This window comes from Strix aluco, chromosome 12 (genome assembly GCF_031877795.1).
Source record: "Strix aluco isolate bStrAlu1 chromosome 12, bStrAlu1.hap1, whole genome shotgun sequence".
Classification (NCBI taxonomy): domain Eukaryota; kingdom Metazoa; phylum Chordata; class Aves; order Strigiformes; family Strigidae; genus Strix; species Strix aluco.
Genome location: NC_133942.1, coordinates 21,451,106 through 21,473,010, shown reverse-complemented (window position 1 = coordinate 21,473,010; position 21,905 = coordinate 21,451,106). Strand labels below are relative to the sequence as shown.

Below are 21,905 nucleotides of genomic sequence, written 5' to 3'. Positions count from 1 at the left end.
GCTTGCATTTTAAAGCAGTTACTGAATTGTGAGCTGTGCTGAGATACGACCCTTTCATATCTGAGAGTTTTCTGGACTCACTGAAATTTCCATAGGCTTGAAATTGCTTAGTTATGTTAACAAAGATTGTACGTGCATGGCAAACTTGGTGACTTATCTTCAGAATGCCTTAATCTTTTTGTGATTTAAAATACAGAATCTTAAGTATTTCCTCAATTTCCTCATGAGCAATAAGATGACTGTTGTGCATAGCAAAGGTGAAGTTCAGTCAGAGGAACGTCCTGGTAAAGGCATGAGCAGATAAAATGATCAGTGATGATAGAACATTTCAACCCACATTTTATTAGAAAACTATAAACTCTGAAATGATTGGTGCTGAACTGATGCTTCATTACCTGCATTTGACAGGAAGATTTAACTGTACTAGCTGTATGCTTGTGATGAGTTTCCTGAACAGGGACCAGATTATGTATTTGAAAAATAAAGGCAAATAAACCCACTCCAACATTGTCTCTGGTATTCCACAAAAAGCTTACAGTATATGTGCAAATCAATGTATGTGGCTATAGTATTTAATATCTTTCTGTCAAGTCAGAATAGATGGCCAGTATTACGAAGTACTCTATATTTCTAATTATTTCCAGTAAGAGTCAGTTTTGCCCAGCTGTTTAAAAAGTAGCAGTATGCGTTCATGTTTTCTCAGTGCAATATAATATAAAATATTTGAACCTCTTAGAAACTGATATAAACATGTTCTTCACAGCAAGGTACTTGTAAAGTTAAGTTCTACATCTTATACTTATTAACTATTCACATTTGTAAATGAAGGCATTCCTAAAACATTTTTTCAATGCGTAGGTTTTCTTGTGGTTTTATTATCTTGATCAACACAGATGTATTTGTCTGTAGAATACTTAGCCCATAAGTTTGCAAAAACATTTTAAAAAATCAATGCCTACTGTAAAGTCAAACATGGGTGTTTTCACAGCTACTTTCATGATATATACACTGTATTTCCATGGATTGAATATTTATTTGGGAAAGAAAAATAAAAATTATCCATTACTAACTTAAGTCTGAAATAATTAAAAAATTAACTGAACACATTAAGCATAATAAATACGTAGTATTTCAGATAAACTAGTTTTCTGTGATTAGAATAGCACTGCAGTGTCTGGGACAAGTATCATACAGAGAGGGATATGTTGATCCAAACAAACTTCTAAAGGTAGCTAAGATATGATTCCTGAAACACAATGATATTTCTTAGTAATGTTTCTCAAAGATTTGGTTGTAAGAAATAAAGCAAGTTAGGCACGTAATCTGGCAAAGTGCCTTTTAAAAAACAGCCATATGATTGTATAAAATGCACCTAGTGCAAGCATTATCTGGATCCACTCAGTAGTAATAGTTTATTAAATGTTACTCACATGGTTCTGCACATTGTACTGGTAGAGTATGTTGTTTGTTTGAATTTAATGGCTCCACTTAATTGAGCCACTTACAAGGAAGAATTTTAGCCAAAGTAGGTACGTATTTTACTTAATGCTGAAGTTTCGTGGATAAATATTTATGTTTTTCTCTTCATGACACAGAATATAAGGATATTGGTAAGCTCATCAAAATCATGTCTTTGCAGGTCGTGTGTATGCTGTCTTGTCCAAAAGAGAAGGCAGAGTGTTACAAGAGGAGATGAAAGAGGGGACGGATGTGTTTATTATTAAGGCAGTCCTGCCAGTAGCAGAAAGCTTTGGTTTTGCTGATGAAATCAGGAAGAGAACTAGTGGCCTGGCCAGTCCGCAGCTGGTGTTCAGCCACTGGGAGGTAAAAATATCTATTCACTCCATCTGTTTTGGTGATCTATTTCCTGTAGATGTGGCAGACTGGAATAATAAGCGGAAAAGGTTAAGTTTTGGTCAAGACATTTGATTAATTCCTTTTTGAATTGAAGAAGAAAAAGCTAGCTTTATATTAATATTTTTTCCTTTTATAGATATGCTGTTTAGAAATTTATTTATATTTTGTTTAGATGGGATGCTTTTTTATTTCAATAGAAAGTAAGTGCTTCACAAATGAAACTGATTCTTCATAAATCTGTTTTCCTGAGTTTTGTGTGCCTTTTTTAATGAGTTCTCTGGTAAATTGTTTGGGGAGTGGAAAAAGAATAAAAACCAAACCCAACCTACCACTAATAGAAAATGTAACAATAAACCTAATGCATATGAAAGTTAACGTTTTGGGGTTAGCAGACACCGAGATATTTTTTTTGTCCTTATATATTCCAAGTCAACATGTATTTTCTTACTTAAAGGCAAAGGGAATAAATTTCATTCTTTCAAAATTAAGCCTGGTGATAGTAAGTGGAGGTGTCCTCAAATTCATTCCCTTTGGTCATCTTTGTCACTTAAAGAAATGAAGAGGTGAAAGTGAAGGTGTAAAAGAAATACGCAAGTGGGAAAGCTGATAAGGTGTGTCATCAGCTGAGAGTGCACTATCTTTTGTTCCTGTGATCTGGATAGTAGATCTTCAAGGAGAAATATAAAAAGCTGTAAATCGGAGTTCCTTGTTCAAGACAAACCTGCATTGTAGGGCTCCCTAGAAGACTCCACTGAAGGAACTAAAAATGGATTCAAGAGCAAGAGTCAGTGGGTATAAGCTTTTCACATTAAATTTTTAAAATAACTAAAGTCTAGGGTTTTCTGTTTGTTTTCTTGTTATTTTTCTTTTAGTCAGGTGTTCCTTTATTTGGTGTTAAGGAGCATAGAAAGTTTTGTAAATGGATTAGAAAGTCTTTTTTGTTTGTTTGTTTCATCTTCTGATTTGTTTTGTGACCTCAAATGTCAGGTGTCTTGAGTACAAACAACTACAGATTTTTGAGGTCAGTAGTACTCCATGCAGTTGCCAGCTATGGTCCGTTTACCACTGTTTCTCTCTAAAGTATGTGTTGTTTTTTCACATGGTGTGGATTCATCCTCATTTCCTGTAGCTAAATTGTCCTAATACATAGTATCTGTTAAGTACTTCACTAGCAGTATTTCTTTGTCAGTAATTGTCGTAATTGCCTCCGGAATTTTATGTGGATGCTAATGAAAGAGGATCTCTGCAAACCACCTGAGTCATGTTCTATCAAAAGAGTTGGGAATCCTTGGAAAAGTACATTATGTCTTCCTTGGCAGTGGTACTTACTGGTGTTAGAAAATGCAGTGGACCAGGGACTTGTCTCTCCTCCCTCAATACTGATTCATTTGATCTTCTTATAACTGACTTCACAAAGAACTACAGAAGGGAAAAACAGAGCTACACTGAATGAAAAAGAAAAAAAAAAAAAGGCAACCCTCCATAGATGGTGTATGCACAAAAAATAGATAAAGCAACAACTTTTTGATCATAGGAGTCAAGGTGTAAGCCAGTAACAGATTAGGTACCTCAAACCAATAAGCATTGGCAGTATTGCATAGAGTAGTCTTGTCAGTTTTGGATGTTCTCATCTAAAGTGCAGCTGGTGAGGTTTTGTGTCTTAACTGGTCTTTTTGTCTGAACAGCCTCTGATATCAGTGCCCTAAAGGAATATCAGTCAGAAGGACTTTTCATTCCAGCTAACCATTGTTTTGTGCCAATTTCTTCAGGATTTGTAGCTACTGTGCTCCAATATTAAGCCCCTTGCCTCTCTGACCTTCCCTTCTATCCCCAAACCTTGGTATATATGTTCACTCTGTCAGATGTTACAAATTTCACATAAGAAAATGTTGACATGTATAGATATGCATAAGAGAGGGAGATTTGAACAACTGGCAACATTTTCTAAAATTGACCCTCAGGAGAGGTTATAATTATAGCTAGTATTTTAAAAAATGTAGTGGTAGTAGGAAAAATGATTGTGTAAGCTAGTCACCTTTCCACCTGCCAAATCTGTCAGTGGGGAGGGTTGTTTTTTTGTCACATTGAAAGTCATGCTCACATATTTTTGTGACAAAATAAGCCTTTTACTAAGCTACTAGCAATGTTGGCTCTGTGCAGCGATGGCAGAGGGAGTGCATGCTACTCTCACATCATCAGCAGAATTGCTAAATAAATACAATTTTCAGAATCTCTAGTGGTGGTATGACAGAGAAGCCAGAAAAAATGGTTTTGTGTCTCAGATTGCATGAGTAATCTGTAGAGCTTTTCTCTGTTTCTTTTTCTCTCTGTATTCTGCTAAAAACAAAACACAACACCCAAATAAATAAAAAATCCTATCAGGTTTCATCAGGTATTAGGCTTGACTTTGACATTGCTACATTACTGCTGAATTGTAATGGTATTTATGATGGTATATGTATATACATGATAAACACCAGCATTTTATTTGAATCCCAATTATTTAATGTATTCTTGTGTAAGATAATGTGATGTCAACTCTGTGTAATCTTAGACTACTTTTTCCTTAGTGCTAAAAATGGAAAGGGAGTGCGGTAGCTACTTGGTTTTGTTTTGCATTTCCTGTGTTACTGAGTCTATGGCTGCTGCTTTAATTGCATACTATCCATGACATTCTGAATTAATTCTGTGTTAGTGGTGTTTTCTCAGTGCGCTCAGCTCATTAGCTGAGTACCTGGGACATGTATTTCTCTACACAGATTCCTTCTAACATGTTGTTATCCCCATTTTACAGATAGTGAAATAGACACTTTTTGGTATTTTTGAACTTTTAAACACTTAATCTCATGGAAATCACATGCATAAAGTATGTTTAAAGAAATGAGGTTTGAATAAATTTTTTTATTATTCTTAATTTCATTAATATGATTTGTAGACTATAAACACAGGAAGGTCAATAATAGAGCCTACATTTAAATGAAGCTATTTTGGTCTCTGTGGAAATTAAATTACCGTTGTTTTTGTTTTTTTTTTTCTGCAGTTAATGAATGTATTTTGTATAGTTCAGATTGCTCCAGCCCCAGGGGATGGACCAATACACATATCGAGGTCTATCTTGACAGATACTCCTTTTTATATTCATTTCTTCTGCCATGCTTATACAATTTATTCCTGCCTGTAGAGGATGGCACCAAATGACCATTAGTGGGAGCTTTCAGTTTTGTCCCACTTTAAACAAATTAAGTATTTTCCTTTATGATATCTGTAGGCAAATGTTAAGTGTTTTGGGTTTACTTGACCATATTTTCTTAGATTTCAATATACACTTTCTTCTGAATTCTTAGTTTAAAATATATAACTTTGGGATAATTATGCACCCCTTGTATTTTTTTAATCCTTGAATTAATAGTACAAGGATTAGTGTATGTTTTTGCCTGAGCCTGCTTCCTTTGTTCTCTCTTGATTCTTTGCAATTACAGCTTTCACTCAGTCATGTCATTTTATCTTAATCATAAGGTTCTTTGAACAAGAAGATACTTATGATTGCACAATGCTTAGAATAATGGAGCTCTAATCCCATTTGGGAAATCTGTGTTATAGTAAAAAAAATAATGCACGTGGCTCTGTTAAAACGCTGATTGAATTCTCGGCCAGTGAGGAAATTGTCAAAGGCATCTACTAGTTGTAAAGTTGTGAAATATATAGTATTCCTGTTAACTCGCATCTTTTAAATTGCGTAATGATTGGCTATTAGATACACTTTTATTCTTTGGGGGGAGTGTGGCACGGGCAAACTGTAAACATATGTTTAATCCGAATACTTTTTCAGTATCCCTTCTAAGCAGAATAGTGTCTAGAATGTGCTTTAGGGCTCTGGAGAAAGGTAAGAGAAAGACTGCCTGTAATAAGTGCGAAGAATATGAGGCATTCTGAATCTGGAAGTTTTATATTCTGAATTGTAATTCATTCCTTCCGAATTGTAAGTCATTTTACAACTCAGAAGATGAGGGCTTAATATAGAAGTTGCTGGATGACATTGTTAGGTCTGCATTAAACAGGAAGCAGACTAAGGTAATGAGAGAGACTCTTAAGAATCGGTGAATCTGTACTAGGTTTGAACTCTAACTTTACATACATCATTCTGCCAGTGACAGTTTAGGCATGTAAATGAATTCTAGAAATAACCTGGAACCTTTCAAATAAGAAAAGCTCGTTGTATTGGCCAGGACATCTGAAGCTAATTAAAATAGTAAATAAAAGTGGTAGTGGTGTGACTTTAATTTTCCCTCTCAATACATGTTTCTTAAGTAATAAGAAAAAATGCAACAGTAGAGCCACATGTCTCCTTTTTTCTTTCCAGTTCCCAAATTCCTGTTCGTAGCTACTGACTGAAGTCAAGGCTAAAGCTCAGCTGTCTCTGACTGAGACACAAACAAGGCTGATGCTCTTGAGCCAAAATAAATTTGTATGAGTTTATTTTATAACTAAACGTGTAAATGTTCAGTATTACAATATTCATTGGAAGAGTTCTCGTATCTGACTTCAGGCATCTTAGGGCCTTGGCCATCCCCTTTATATATTGTGGATGAGATCTCTGAATTATGAAATACTTTGGGATGCTTGTTTTACTTGCAGTGCATCTACACTCCTAATACATCTCTGTAGGTTAAATATCTAAAGTTTGACTGCAAGTTACACTGTATACCCTCAAACCTCCTGTCTCTGAAAGAAAACAAAAAGTTATGAATCTGATACTTTTTGGGAGTTTTGGAGGTTTTGCAAGGTGGCTATGGATATGAAATAAGTGAACTTTTCTGTTGGGTATATAACTTCCATCTCTCTCATGCTCTCTTTTTTTTTTCCCTTAAATTGTATTTTTGCCAAATCATGTAATTTACAATCAAGAGGTGTTGAGAGAAAATACTTATAAAGAATACAAAGAGAAATAAAATTGGGAGGTTTTTTTCCAAAAAACATGAGTTTCTTTTCAAATTAGCTAAGGAGAGCAGTCTGTTTTCACGCTCTTTTAAATGCCTCTATAAATTAGATTTAATAATCTTGAGAAGAAGATATGTTGTGTTTATTTTTTTTATACATAAATTGGTCTATAGTGATGCAAAGCGGCAGCATTCTGTGTAGCCAAGATTTGACTAGAAGGTAGTCAAACTATTGGTAAAAAGGGAGGCTGAAAATCAGTTGTTGGGTTTTTTTCAGCAAAGATTAGCCTTTTATAAAATAGGCAAGCTGGTATGCAAAGTATTTGGTACAAAGTGAAAGTTTGTATTTTAACAAAATAACTGTGAGGTTTTATTTTGAGAACATTTATGTGTAGGTGCTTCTGTAAAATTCTTTAGCATATTGTAGATATTTCTCCTCCCACCCTCTGCCGCTTAATCCTCATCCCCAGCATGATGTTTTGTGGAAGTGTTTCAGGTGCTCAGCACTTCCCACAGTCACTCAGTACTCCTAAGCAGGAAAGGAGGTGATATCTGCTTTCCACTGTGATGAAATGGGTGCAGCAAAATTGAGAAGCTGAATCTGCAGAGAGAATATTCTCTTTCTTTCTGAATAGGAAGCATTTAGGGCCTGTAAAGGTTTACAGAGGAGTAAGATACCTGTTATGAAAAGGTTTTTCACTGAATAAAACCAGTAAGACCCCATAGTTGGTTAAACAATAACCAAGAAAAGACACAAACTTGTAGAATCTTTCCTTGAGATTTTAAGTTGTGGTTTCATTCAAGGACAGGCTGAGATCCTGGCTGCTTTGGAAGCAGAATGGCAAAATTAGTAGTAAGTTTTTACCTATTTTTCAATTTTATATTGGTGAGTAAAAGTATTTCAACACTGTAGTACAGAAATCACTTCAAAAATGGTATTCAGACTGCTCTACGTTACAGGTTATGGCAGCTCCTAGTCGTATGCTAGCATCACACCACTTTGCTTGGGGTTGAGGGAAAGCAGCTGTAGACGCAGAGTTTGCTTTTGAAGTTGCCAAATGTCATCGTGCAACACTGCTGTAGGATCTGTATTTTCTTTCATATGGAAGTAAGGAATGACTTAGAAAACTACCTGCCCGTGCATATGTGCTGGTATGTTTTAGGTGGTAGTGTGCTGCCACACTGCCAGCACTGCTTCCTGACTCTGTAGCTGCTTGGGTTAAATCCAGGAATTAGCCAGTCACTTGGGTACCTCTGCATTACACTGTGTGTGATACTGAAGGAACGGCTGGCTTACTGAGATAATGGGTTTTTCTGGATCTGAGGTAACAGGAAGAGTGTAGTCAAGAAATCAGCCTTTATCCACGTTTGAGATTCTCATCTCCTCCCTGTCCCTGTTCCACATCCCAGAAACGTACGAGGCACTGTTCAGAGCCCACCTCAGCCCACCTGACCTCAGTCTTATTGGGTACCCTGCCTGGTGTTCTCTGTTCTAGAGGCACACTGCCAGTATCCAGATAGCCTCGCATCATTTCGTTGTGCTGCTCAGTGCAGAAGCACTTTTACAGCATTACCCAGCGTATTACTGGAAACCCAGCAGATAACAGTTTTTCAAGGTCACATTTCACATAGACCTCTGCAAAGTTCTGTCATTTTACCTGAAAGGTAGAGGTAATTTCCATTTGACAGGGCTGCTTCAGACATCTAAGACATGCATATCAGCTGTACCCTTTTAGTTGCATAGTCTATGTCATTGCTAAGTGATGGACACCAATTGAACTATGAATGTTCTTGAAGTATCTTTCTAGCATCATTTTTTCTAAGGTAGAAAGGATTCTGATACACTGAAGCCTGTATCATCTTTGAAATAGTGCATAATAGTTCTTTTGAAATTTTTTTTTTTTAGAAAAACAGCTTCTGGCATAATGTTTTTCCTGGCATGCTTGTGGTAGTGCTCAATCACACTGAATTTAGTGGTTCTTGGGATTTCTTATTAAGCAGTTCACAAAGGCCATAATGTTGCTTGCTGGTCTTAAAATCTTCACTGGACAGTGTAAGACTGCTCTTTCTATTCATGATCCAACTAAAGCATTTTCCACACTGATGATATTTGGCTCAGAAGAAATTTTCTGTCCTCATCAGGGAGTAAGGACCAGTAGGGGAAATGCTACTAGGAACATGGCTGTGTTCCCAGATCAGCCTGACCTTTTGGATGAACTAGGCAGATCTCTTCTGTTTGCTTTTGATGCTTCTCTCAACCTTGTTTTGCATAATTAGGCTGCCTTAGGCAGAAACTGTTTCATACCATCATTTTGTGAAATACACTAGACAATGGGACCCAGATCACTATTGGAGCCATCTGGGTGCCACTGAAATGCAAGTAATAAATCATCCTCAAATTAAGGCTTAAAATTCTAAGTCCTCTTGAATTGAAAGTGATCTGTTCTAACTCAAATCTTACTGAAAAGTTTGATTACCTTACATAATAATTTGCAGAATTTAGTACATGCTGTATTGTCTTTCAGTATTAAAATAGTATGCTCATAGTATTTGTATTTTTATGGATTAATCATTACAGGTATTCAGATTATATCTGGTAAAGATACAGGCATTTATTTGAATAATTAATGTGTAGGTCGTTAGGCTAAAAGAAAATGACAGCTGTTTTGCCCATGCTACTCTGCATGCTGTTACTAAACAAGTCTTATGAGACTTCATTGTTTGGGTGTGTTGGTTTGAATAGTTGTGATATTTAATGAAACATCTTGCTTTAGAATGATTTCTTTTCGCAAGAATGCCCTTTCACTTACAGTATTTGAAGTACTCTATTCACTTTTTTTGAAATACCTAATCCCAGCTGACTTCATTATGAACAGTGTTATTTATACCTAGAGTGGGCTCATAGTTCTTCAGTGAGCTATGGAACATACTCTTCAGCATATATTTGACTGTTTTTTTTTTTCTTTTAAGTATAATGGAATTCTAGTGATTTGCTTATAGTCATACTTTAAACAAATTGTTTCACTGAAGACTTTTATAAATTAGATCAATGAAGATGCTGTTAAACAATACTATTAAGAAACATTTCCATCACTTAAGAATTGCATTTGCAATAACAGATTTAAGAGTTGTCACCTGCTATGCACTAATTCATTTTACTGTATTGCATTTTATATGGCTGCATTTAGAGAAAAACTTGTACTCTAATGCTAGTCCAGTGATCCACTAGACAAACCTTGTTTTATAATTCACTTTTTAAAATAAATTATTTTCAGGAGAGCCTTGCAGATGTAGTGCAGAAATAGTTGTGTTAACTAGGCAGCAGTAGCTGTCTTGCTGCTTTGTCATGCACACTTTGGAGGAGTAAATCATGTGCTTGTTTTGGGCTGTTTGCAGTTAAGGCTGCTGTTGTCCCCATCAGATTATTCTGGTGTTGAATAATAAATAAGCATAGAACTAGTGTCTAGTTTATGCTGTTATAAACAATAATTTCCAAGTCCTAGCAAAAGTTCCTGAAGCAAAGATATGCTGAATTTTCTATTTATCAAATCACACACAGTATGGTGATATTTTAAAATACACTTTACCATAATGCTAACAATACCATCACGTTGTTGGTTTTACAATGTCTTTCTCCTAATATTGGTTCCTCTTGACATCTTTTGTCTGTTATACTTGGGGTATAAACAGTTTGGCTGTAATAATTTTCTTGTCACTCCTGCTCAGTGGTTCCCAGACACATGGCACCAGGCAGAATGGGAGGAAGGCGGACAAAAGACCTTGTATAGAAGGTTAACTGAATTGCTTGAGTCACTTAAAGATTTTTCAGCTGTGAAAGGCATGTTTTAGAATTTCCAGTTCTGTTTTGATTGAAGTTTTTGTTCAGGAGTGTAACTTTTTGAAAAAGCACTATTAAGATACTGTCACATTTCTGGTTTTTAAATTAATCTTAGGCTATATGTTTTAGTTTTGTGCTGAAAAATTAGTATGTGGAAACATTAAATAATATTAAATTTAAAGTGACGTGCAACATAGAATAAATAATGTTTATGGGTGTCTTTTCTGCTTTGATCCTATTGATCTTCCAGGATCCACAGTAAATGCCCTCTGTTAAATGGCTACATCATATTCCAGGAGGATTGGTCTATTTAGAATCTAATTAATCATTTAGGACTTTATCCAGACAAAAACTCAATTTCTGTCACAGATTCCAGAGTCATCCCTGTGCGGTTCCCATGAATACAAACAATAGCTCAGGGGCTAAAAAGCTTCTCAGCTCTGATTCCAGGAAACCCAGACCCACCATTCTGACAGCTACTATTGTAAGCAAATTGATGACAGTGCTTTTGGAGCATTATATGGAAACGTTTTTTTTCCTTTTGCTTACTTGCACTGTATTAACAGAGTGTGGGGAATGATGGATGCCACCTGTTGTATGTATTTGCTTTGATTCATTAATATGATGTGAATAAGAGGGACAGTCATGAAATGAGAACTTCTAAAAAAGAAAACTTCCTACTGTTTTTATATCACTGTGTCAGTAACACCTCTGTGTCGTTATGCTAGGGTTATCTTAACATGGCTATTTGCTGACTTCTTAAAGGAGATGCACAGTTGATGCCCCAGGTTCCAGCTGACTCAGTAGATCTAGCTTCCTCTTTCTCATTACTTACCATGGTGTGGTAATACAAACAGTGTGTTCTAATTAACCTAATCTTTTGCAGTGTGTCCGCACCATTCAGATAGGCATGATCCTCCAACAGAAGTTTTCAGATGCCACCATAACTTGCTCTAGAAGCAGTATGTAGCTTCTGAATTATTTAGATAGGTTGAGAAGCAAAGCTAGCTCCTGAGGTGGCTTTTGAAACCTAATTAATGTCTCTTTACAGTGCTGCTCTGCATCATGTAGCACTACAAGGTTCACTCAGTCTTCTGTAGCCCTGTGCTGCAATAAGTTTGCAGGTTTACCTTTGCTGACTGCTACACAGTAAATAGTACATACATTTGAGCCTCCTGTTATGTGGGCTCTCCTGAGAGCTAGAGATACCTGTTGAAGCATAAAGAGTTACTATCAGTGAAAGAAGTATCCAGTGCAAAACTTCAGTTACCATTAGTAGAACAAGTCTTTCATAAATTATTGAAAGAGCCAGTCTGTCAAACCTGGGGATTTTCTAAAGCATCCATCACTACTGTATCTAAATATTTACAGGAAGATTAGATCTGTAAGTTCAGTTTTATATACTTTTGTATTCCTCTGTCATATTCATTCTTCAAGAACCACTATTTCACAGTTTCTCTGGGCATAACTTCTGGGTGTTAGATTTCTTGCTAATATAAAAAACCAACTTCATCAAAGGGGATAGTAACAGCCTTTTTAAGTTATCATAGTCTGGAGCTGTATAATCTCCCTCAGCGGTACAGTCGGGAGCAAATCCATTGAGCATGAATCACCTTTTCTTATTCATGTGTTCTTGGACTTTGAAATTTTTCTTTGTTCAGCTCTTTAGGCAGATCATGAATGGGGAAGTCCCTGGTGTTTTTCCATCGTTAAGATGTTCAGTATGAACATCACTACAACTTCATCAAGTTTTTTTTTGGGGGGGGGGGGGCAGCCTTTTGCCCAAAAGTTGGAAAAACCCCCCTAGTTTTTATTTCTAGTGCATAAAATAATGGTAAAACTTTCAAGCTCTCCAAGAGTAAGGACCATTCTTTTTTTATTGAGCTTTATTTTTTTTATGTAAGCTTTAAGTTTCTAGGCATTGGTTGTAAGGCCCTGTACAAGGCATCAGAATGGGTATGACTCGGGCAGATTCTTCTATGGTTAGACAGTCCTAACTTTTATGTTAAAAATAAATGTAGAAACATTTGGAAGGCTAAGTTTCATACTGTTTATTTCTGAGCTCTGCTTGCTTTTGGTTTTCAGCCAGACAGCCCTATGCATAGTCATTTCCCACCTAGATAATTGAGATTGGATGTCATTTTCAGCACAAGTAATATTCCACTTAATTTACCGGGACTGTATATACACTTAACTGTAACAAAGTAGAACTGTTTTTGTTGCTTTAGGGGCTTAGCATACTATTTTTCAGGATTGAATCTATAATGTTACCTAATACAAAATAGCCATCTTCTGCCACAGTCATTTTCCTAACTCCCCATAAAGTGTAATTTGTTTGATAGCATTAGGTGTTATTTAAGATGACATATTAAATTAGGACTTTACAATTTTTTATTTTTCTGGGGAAAATTATCCACTTTAAGCCATTGTTTCTTAATTTCTGTTCTTGCTAGTTCCTGTAACTTAACTAAGCTTTAAGAGAATTTGCTTAGTTTGAAATATCATATGGCAATTAAAAGTATTTGTCAGAAGAAAAAGTTTATAACACTAGAAAAGGTTTATAACACTAAGCTAAAATTAGTAGTTTAGGGAACTTTGTTCCCTCCTTGTCAGTTATTACTGTTAGTGATAATGTTACATACTTCAGAAGTGATTATAGAGTGATGTCCTTAATTATTGTATAACTATCTTGATTCTTAGAGTAACTAATACTTGTCTGCACTTCTTTTTCCGTGAGAATTTTAAGAAATGGATACAGTATTACCTTTGGTTTTTTTAGTAAAAATATATTACCTGTAACTGCATCTTGTGAGGAAATCTACAATCTTTTAAGTCAAATAAGTATTTCTGAAATTTGCAACAGAATCTGAGTAACATAATATGGTCAATTTTATCTGTTCCTAATGCTCGTGTTTAGTGTTCTTGGAAGGTGATCTTGTTATTTTTCACTAAGTTCCTTAATGCTCATTAACTGCAGTATTTTCTACTCTGTTTTATGGTTAGTTGTCCACTAACGGGAAGGAAGATTCAATCTCAGGACTATAACCCTATACAATTTTGGTTCATCACCCAGACATCAGTTCACTAGGGAGCATTTCCCAGATTTGTTTACACATATACATTATATGAGTTTAAGACTTGATGATCACTTAATGACTTAGGAGTAATTTCTGGTGCCTGCAACAGGTTAACATGAGTAGAACTGAGGTGGATTCTTAGGAGCTTAGAATTGGGGGCAGGGGAGGGGTCCTCCCTTTAGGTCTTATAACATTTATTTGGAAAGCTAAAACTTCTTAAAGTAATATGAGAGGCACTGACAGTAATGGAATAAATTGTTATCTTTGGCTAGCTCATTAAGCATTGAGCCTAGAATTTGTGTGAAATGTACATAGTCCAAAGATAGAGTGTAAAGATCTCTTCAGATTTTCTTGAGGAATTAAAAATGTTGTAGCTTTGCTGTGCAGAATGGAATGAGGAAAGGTTTTAAAGAATTTGTAAGATTAACTATATCTTTGGCATACTCTCTATGGTAGTCTGAGAACTGTGGTGTATATAGGGTGAACTGGGTATAAAGACCTATCCAGCTAATCTCTGATGACGTTAGTTCTGAAATCTCTTCTAGAGAGGGCCCCTGAGATATTAAGCTGCAAGAACAGCTCTACTAAATATGTTAGCACCGGAAACAATGACTTTTAAACCATCTGTCCAACTCATAGGGATTGAAGAACATAGGGCATAGAAATGAGCAGAAACCTTCAGTTCTTATAAATTCTAATAAAATCGTAGTGGAATAATATTCTAAATAAGGAGTTTGTTCTTGAAAACTGAGAATTTTTTGAACATTATTTGGCATTGTTTGCCGACTGGCAATTAAATTTGCTTTCAAAAAAAATTCATATGCAGATAAATGCAACTGAATTTGAAAAGCTATTGTGGGCTTCTTATAGCACGTGCTACATAATGTATCTTAACTCTTGTTTTCTGCTTAAATAGCTAATTGTAGTCTTTCCAGAAAACTCTTGTCTGCTCTACTTTCATATTTCTCTACTTCAGAGACTGATTATCTGAAATGTATTAATAAACCTTTGTACTACTTTACTTTTTTTTTTTTTCTTTATAGATCATTTCAAGTGACCCCTTCTGGGTACCAACCACTGAGGAAGAATATTTGCACTTTGGGGAAAAGGCAGACTCAGAGAACCAGGCCCGCAAGTACATGAATGCAGTAAGAAAGCGAAAGGGACTTTATGTAGAAGAAAAAATTGTGGAGCATGCTGAAAAGCAAAGAACTCTCAGTAGAAATAAGTAGCTGTGTCTGCTTCCTTTTTCTCCTGACTCAGCTAAGTGCGGGTGGATTATTTTCTATGCAGCAGATTCAAAATTTCATCGGGACTTTGTTCTTTGACACACTTTTCTTACATGCTATAATGTTTGTGGCTTATGTTTTAATAAACTTAAGCCTTTCAACTTTTATACAGAGAAAATAGTTTATTTATTTAAATAAAATATAGGCACATTCATTGCAATTGGTCTCAATTTTTAAAACTTACTGTCCTTTTGAGCTTTCTGTCACAAGATTAGGAACTCCTAATTTAATTTGTTTCTTTCTGATTTATCAGATGTACAGTTAGAGTTGGTTAGCTAGTTGGTTTCAAATAAACTATGTACTGAATTTAGCTCCTTAATGTTTTTGACTCTGTTTTTTAAATTTGTTTAATTTCTGTAATGTGTTTGTTACTCACCAGTACTTTCCATACTTACCTATATGCAAATAGATGTAAGCCTTTTGGGTGATCCTAAACTATTTGTTTTGCTCTGTTCCTTATGCAAGCAGTTACAACAGTAATGTATCTTCTCTAAATCAGAGGGCAAAAATAGCACATGTGGAAGACAGCACTGCAAACCAAGCAAGATTTTTCTTTTTTCCCTCCTTAGAACACATTAAAAAATTTATAGGATTATCCTAAACTGGGAGCTGCCATCTCTGAACTAGTCACACAGCTACGTCTGCCAATCCTGTGTGAGTGTTTACAGACTTGCAGAAATTTTACCCATTCAGCCTGTTGTCTTGAATTCAGTGAAGGGAAGCACTTGCAAAAAAATACAGAATGTCTTGCTGTTTGCAGGTGTCTAGGATGCAGAAGGCTCCAGAATGATTCAGACCAAGACTAACAGGAAAAAAGTCCTCATAGGGCGTAAGTTTTAGTTCAGAAAAATGGAAACCTTGGATATAAGAGAAACATGCTGCATGAATTATCTTCTCATTTGACTGCTTAGATTTGTAAAAGGAAAGGACAAGAATCCTAGAAGGTTAAGACTGAATAGATTGGTGTCCCTGAAGAGTTTCTGATATTTAGTTAAATGAATGGGAAAAAAGTCCTTAAATCTTGTGCCAACTGACTTTCTGCTACCTCTTGTCATTGCTAATTGCAAACAGTTCTGTTTCAGATAACCATGCAAATAGGTTGTCCTTTTCTTTCCAGAATATAGCTATTTCTTTAATTTGCGATTACCTTGTACTCCTTTAGCACCTTCTTGGTCTTTCTGAATAAATATTCTTTGTGTGTCAATTAATGCAGCAGGTAGAATTCACTCGTATCAGTTTTGCTTATGGGAAAGAAAACTGTTACCTGTTTTGCCGGTAGAATGATTTTGAATGCTTAACTTTTATTTTAGCTAGCAGCCTTTTCTTTTCCAGCTTGTTTGCTTTCATTATGGAAATGTTTCCTTTTAAGATTGTATTTATGAATTATTCAAGCAAATGAAATATTTGCCTTTCTTAGAAGGTTGTTCCAGAAATTGGTGGTGTTTTGCAAGGGGTGTCTGCACAGCAACCCTATTAGAACTTGGAACAAACATACTTATGTCGTTTGGGCACTGCCAGCTGGTATGGCCATGGAAGGTGTGGTAACTTACTGCAGCCTGCAAAAAGTAGTCAAGACATAAATGTTTGTGATGAGACCTTGGCTAATACAGCTACCCTGCTAGCTGAATCCAGCACTGAGTTAGGGATGTCTGGCCTGCAGTCACAAAGGTCCTTGAATAGGTGATGTAGAGATGGACAGGTTGGTCATTGTTATGACTACATAGTTGTTAACCATCATCTACTATACTTGAGTAAGCAGAAATAGCATTAACATAGATTTTTAAAAAAGATTTAACAGTAGCTTTCATGTTTTATTATGGTGTATTTTTGGATTGCATCTCCAGCAGGATAAAGATGATAATTCAGGATGTTGCCACACTATTATTTGTAAAGAGCAAAAATTCCACTAACTAGCAGAAGAAGATCAAACCAACCTGCAAGATGTGCTAGCAGCAATATTTAAGATCTTTTTTCTTTAGTAATGGCTACTAGTAGGAAGAGAATCTAATTGGTTAGGTGCCATGAATCTCTAACCATTTTTCTCTGGGTTATTCAAAAAGTAACTTGATGTAGTTGTTTTTCCCCAGCTTTGTTACACATATATAACAATATGACATAATTTTGAAAAATCTCTGCAAAGTGGGATAAATAATTTGCTGGTGGAACAAGCCATGGAAAGATTTAATTGAGAGCTAGTCATTATATAATTTCATTTTCCATTGCCAGCTTTATTAGTAAATATAATACATATTTAAAATAAACATACACAGTCTTTAAAGTATTTTATATGTGTAAATGTTCAGTACACTTTTAACTTTCAAAAAACTATGGACTCAATTGACGTGATTTGGCTGTACTGGCTTTAGTAGAATCAAAGCTCCTTACAATTGATAATGTATAAAAATGACAGCTTCTATGTGGTAATATTTATTAAAGAATGATAACTATGCACTGGGCAAGCCATGTGATAATCCAAATTATTCCACTTTGTAGAAAGAAAATACAAAAATAGGAGATAGATTTCCTCAGAGAAGAATAAAGACCAAGCAGTGGCCAGCAAGCCCGTTTCTCTTGTCTCTGGCCACAGTTCTTTTATCTTCTTGCTTTAAAAATCTTTCATTTTCTCAACTACTAGTAATCTTAGGTGATTCAGTATTTTTTTCCACATATTTTTTTCTTTCTTTCAACAATCTTCACTTACATTTTAAAGCAGGAGTCCAAAAGAGAAATCAAAGTATAACTGAAATCTGTGTTGAGTTTTCTTTCTTACCTCTCCTTCCATGTTAGTTTAGGAGTTCATCTGCAGCCTTACGTTACAATTGATGAGAGCAAAAACACCAGAGAAGCACTATATATCTACCAAAACATGTAGTTCCCAAATTAGGTCTGAATACAATCTCTTGACTCCCTAGTAACCTTAGTAACTCTTCTTGTTTGAGACACTAATATTTGTCAGCTTATTCTGTGGGGAATAGAGTGTGTCACTCCATAAAGTCAGCTGCAGTGCCAACAAGAAGAGAGAAACATGCAACATTTGAACTGTACACTGTACTTCTGATAAAGTTACAGCATGGAAGAGTAGCTTTGGCTGTAAGTGATTTTGGAATGCTTTATTAGATTGAATACTGATAGCATAGGGGTCCTGGCAGAATTCTTGCACTCCAAATGGCCATTGTTTTGAGTTGAGACAACTCTCTAACAATTCGGGGTTGGTTAAGCAGTCACAATTATAAATTCCCTTTACATTTCTCGCAGTGCATGCCTCTGGTTTTCTCTGCGTGGTGTTGAGTTATGAGTATATGGAGAAAGCCATAATAAGTCTATAGGAAGGTTGTGAGCAGCACAGTTCAAGTGCCTTGCAATCTTCTTGAGTAGTTCTTCCAGTAGCATAAGAGAGGAGAGGTGGGTCAAGTCAGGCTTTACAATAGATGACAAATAAGCAACAAGATTCTTCTCATGAAAAGCTGTGGGCAGGGAAATTCTTTAATTTCCTACTTGAGGAATCTTTAGCTGATCTTTCAGACAGCCAAATTAAAAGGAAACCTTAAACTAATGAGTTTGGTACAGCCAGGCATGGCAATAGAAAAAATTACGTTTTTGTGCATGCAAGGACTCACCTGTTTGTGCAACTACCTGAGACCCATGAGGATGAAAGAACCTCAGCTTTTGCGAAGTGCCTGCTTATTCTTTGTTTCCACAGACTGAGGGGAATAAATGTCTCCAGTATAAATGACTGGACATCAGTTTCCTTCTCTTACTTTACACAGGAGGTGAACACACTGTACTTGGCAGTTCTGGGAGTAAAACAGCATTCTTATTAGAGAGGTGTTCCTCAAATGTAGCTGTCTGAAACTTTTTTCATTTATAAACCTACTGCCAGACAAGTACCATTTACAGATGACACAACCTGAAGAACAGAAGTTTGCAGGTCTACTTAAAACCTTCCACAGTGTGACTTGGCAACGGAATGCAAATTGGGAATTCAGATGACTTTTCTCCTGTCCCTGGTCATATCAGCCTAAATTCTTTGGTCAGGTTATCTAAAGGTTTTGCTTCTTTTATTAGGGTTTCTCCTTTCTAACTTTAGTTTGGTTCAGAACGCTGTGTAGATTTTTCTGTGCTTCTTCCTAGTTTCCTTTGAAAGCAGAAATAGAAGTAGAAGAGCATGTGGAGGAGAGGATGTGAATGAGCTGGGTTATTTTGTCAGCACCATTTTTTTTAAATGCTTGGTTTGAATTCTCACATAGCTTCTGATTCATTTTGATTTTTGTTCATACCAGACTGCCTGTGAAAACTCAAGAGTTGAAACTAGGCAAGGGACTATAGGGTTTTTTTGTTGCATCATGTATAGGATAAGGACAGTCAAGAATATAGTGAGGTCTTCTTAGTACCTGTTGTAATGTTGACACATAGTCCTTTGATATTCATTGAATGTTTTTAAATCCTTCCTTGGGGGGGGTTAAATGTTAATTTTTTTTACTGCATACTACTAGATCCCCACTTATAGGATGCTTATAAGAAATTTTCATTAAATGACATTGCTTCTGATATGTAAAATCCATGGAAATGAAAACAATTCTGAAACATAATTTTTAAAGATCAAATACTTACATAAATTTTCCAGGTAGTAAATGTTCTCTTAACTCTGTAATTTGAGGGGTTTTGCGTTATTGTTATTCTCTTATCTTGACTATAGCTAAGCTTTTCTCTGGATCTGAAAGCCTTTTCATTAAATTTGTGTGTAATACAGGTTATCATTGACAGGAAAAGTGACCTGAAAACAAATGTTTTAAACTAAGAATTATTTTAAAAATAATGGATGCACTAAAGCTTTCAATTTCAGACAGGAATATTTTCTTCCTGTATTTCCTCCCCCACCCCACCAGATATGAATCTTACTAGAATATGCAGAAAGCCACGTAAATACACATTTTTGTCCAAAACAGCTTTTTTATTTTTAATTATTATTTTTTGAATTTCAAGCATACAGTTGAATTCTTCAGATTCAGTTATGACATCTCAGCTGTGACTGAGGGGTATAAGACACAAACATCCATGTTGGTAGTGTTACAAAGCACAAGGTGTATTTAAGAAAAGCTGATGCCATTTCCACAGCCATAACTCAAGCTTCTTGGGAATTTTCTTCAGTGTGGGATCCAATGAGGTTGGGGAAGCATTGACAGAATGTGGAGTAGAATCTCTTAAACCATGCATAGATATGTCTGTAAAATGATATAAAATGCATACATTTCTTATGGTGCTATTCTTCACCAGTTTGCAGTTTTACTCCTCAAATTTGCAGTATCTGTGATTTGCATCTTCAGTAGAGGCCTGAGAAGGAAAATACTTACAGTGTTAACGTGAGATGTTTGTGTAGGCCTGGCTGATTTTACTGGTGCTTAGACAAATGGTTTACATGCAAGATAAAACATTTACATGTAAATACCATTTTGATTTAGCAGTATTTCTGAATTTTGGTCTCTTATCTACTTGATGTGGCTTAGTCATATCCTCTATTGTGAGTGTGCTTTTTGACTTGTTTTGTGCTAGTTTGGATCTACTGAAAAGTAGATGCAATAAAAACTTAATATTGATTTTTATAGTTTGTTAATAAACTAAAATGAAAAGGGCGGGGGGGGGGGGGCATTGGCCTGTTACAGCTGTATCATTCCATAATTATAAAACTCCTGCAAACCATGACTAACAGGAGGAAAAAATAGATACCATGAAGTACTGTGGTTTGGGCTGTTTGGCAGAGACTTTTTTGTTTCAACAGATGCTGTTTTCCTACAGGAGCTTTATTTATTTATTTATTGTTAATTTATCCTTCCTCCCCCTCTCTCATCCCTCCTCCTTCTTTTCCTGTTTTACCAAGGATCCAACTCCATAACCCCCCACTGATTCTTTAGAGGAGTAGTTTCATTATCAACTTACTACTTTTTACTGAAACTGCTTATCTTTGTAAAGACTTGCTGATACAGGAATTTGAACAAAAAAAAGGAGCAAAATTCAGTAGTGTTTTCCTGTTAGCATTTTTGATGGCCATATAAAAGGCTTGTCCTTCACCCTTACAAAAGTGGTATGTCTCACTGTTCTCTAGTGAGATATCTACATGCATTTTTTTCCCTCAGAAAAGCTGCTGGTGTAAAAGGCTAACAATAAATAATAATCTGCACAGGCAGCAAAAATAAAACTTTCGTCAAAAGAATCTATAGCCTTTTTAAACCCTGCATTTCCTACATGCTCACAAACACGTTTGCTATTCCCCGAGAGGGAGGGGAATTCAGTAATGTTATGCTACTTTTTTGTGAAGTGGCCACAAAGCACAGCTAAAATATGCATCTTCTCAAGTGGAATTACAAATGGGAGGCAGATTGATCATCATCACCAATTCAGTGCTGGCTTTTTCCCATCTGTGGAGAGCTCTTTCCAGAATTTTTCATATGGTTCTTTTACACTGTAATAAATTAAGTCAGGTAATGAATAAATCACTCTTGTTTCATTGCTTTCTGAATGATTTATGCCAGTGTAAACTGCTACCCTGGAATATTTTGTCATTTGTTTTGCTGTAGCAAAGGCCTCAGACTTAGAGACAAGTCTTAAGAAACTTTTGGGCTTTAGTGATGACTCCATGACAGTTATGTGTATCATTGTCCCTTCTGACACATTCTCCTGAAAACAATAATTCTGGGTTATAACTTGCTTAAAAAAAGAAGGAAAAGCCCACAATCTTAATGTAAAAAGAAGGCTGTGGAGTAAGCAACAAGCTTTTCAGAGGGTTTTAATACAAAATGGTCGCTAGCCTTCTAACTTGGTGTGCCCTATGAAAGGAATTTTTTTCTGTAGTGATGATTTCACAGCATTTGAAAAAGGGACCATTCAGCTGTCTTGTAATTGTAGGATCCAG

General features: G+C 35.8%; 1 protein-coding gene across 2 annotated transcripts in view; it reads left to right on the top strand.

Annotated features, from left to right (window-relative positions):
• EFL1 (elongation factor like GTPase 1) overlaps positions 1 to 15,308 on the top strand; it is a 78,229-nt gene extending 62,921 nt beyond the window's left edge. For both annotated transcript variants that reach the window (XM_074836918.1, XM_074836919.1), the window contains exons 19-20: positions 1,640 to 1,824; positions 14,753 to 15,308. In XM_074836918.1, the coding sequence (XP_074693019.1) occupies positions 1,640 to 1,824; positions 14,753 to 14,941 (374 nt within the window). In that variant the 3' untranslated portion in view covers positions 14,942 to 15,308. The remainder of the gene's footprint in view (positions 1 to 1,639; positions 1,825 to 14,752) is intronic.
• Positions 15,309 to 21,905: the final 6,597 nt, after the last annotated feature.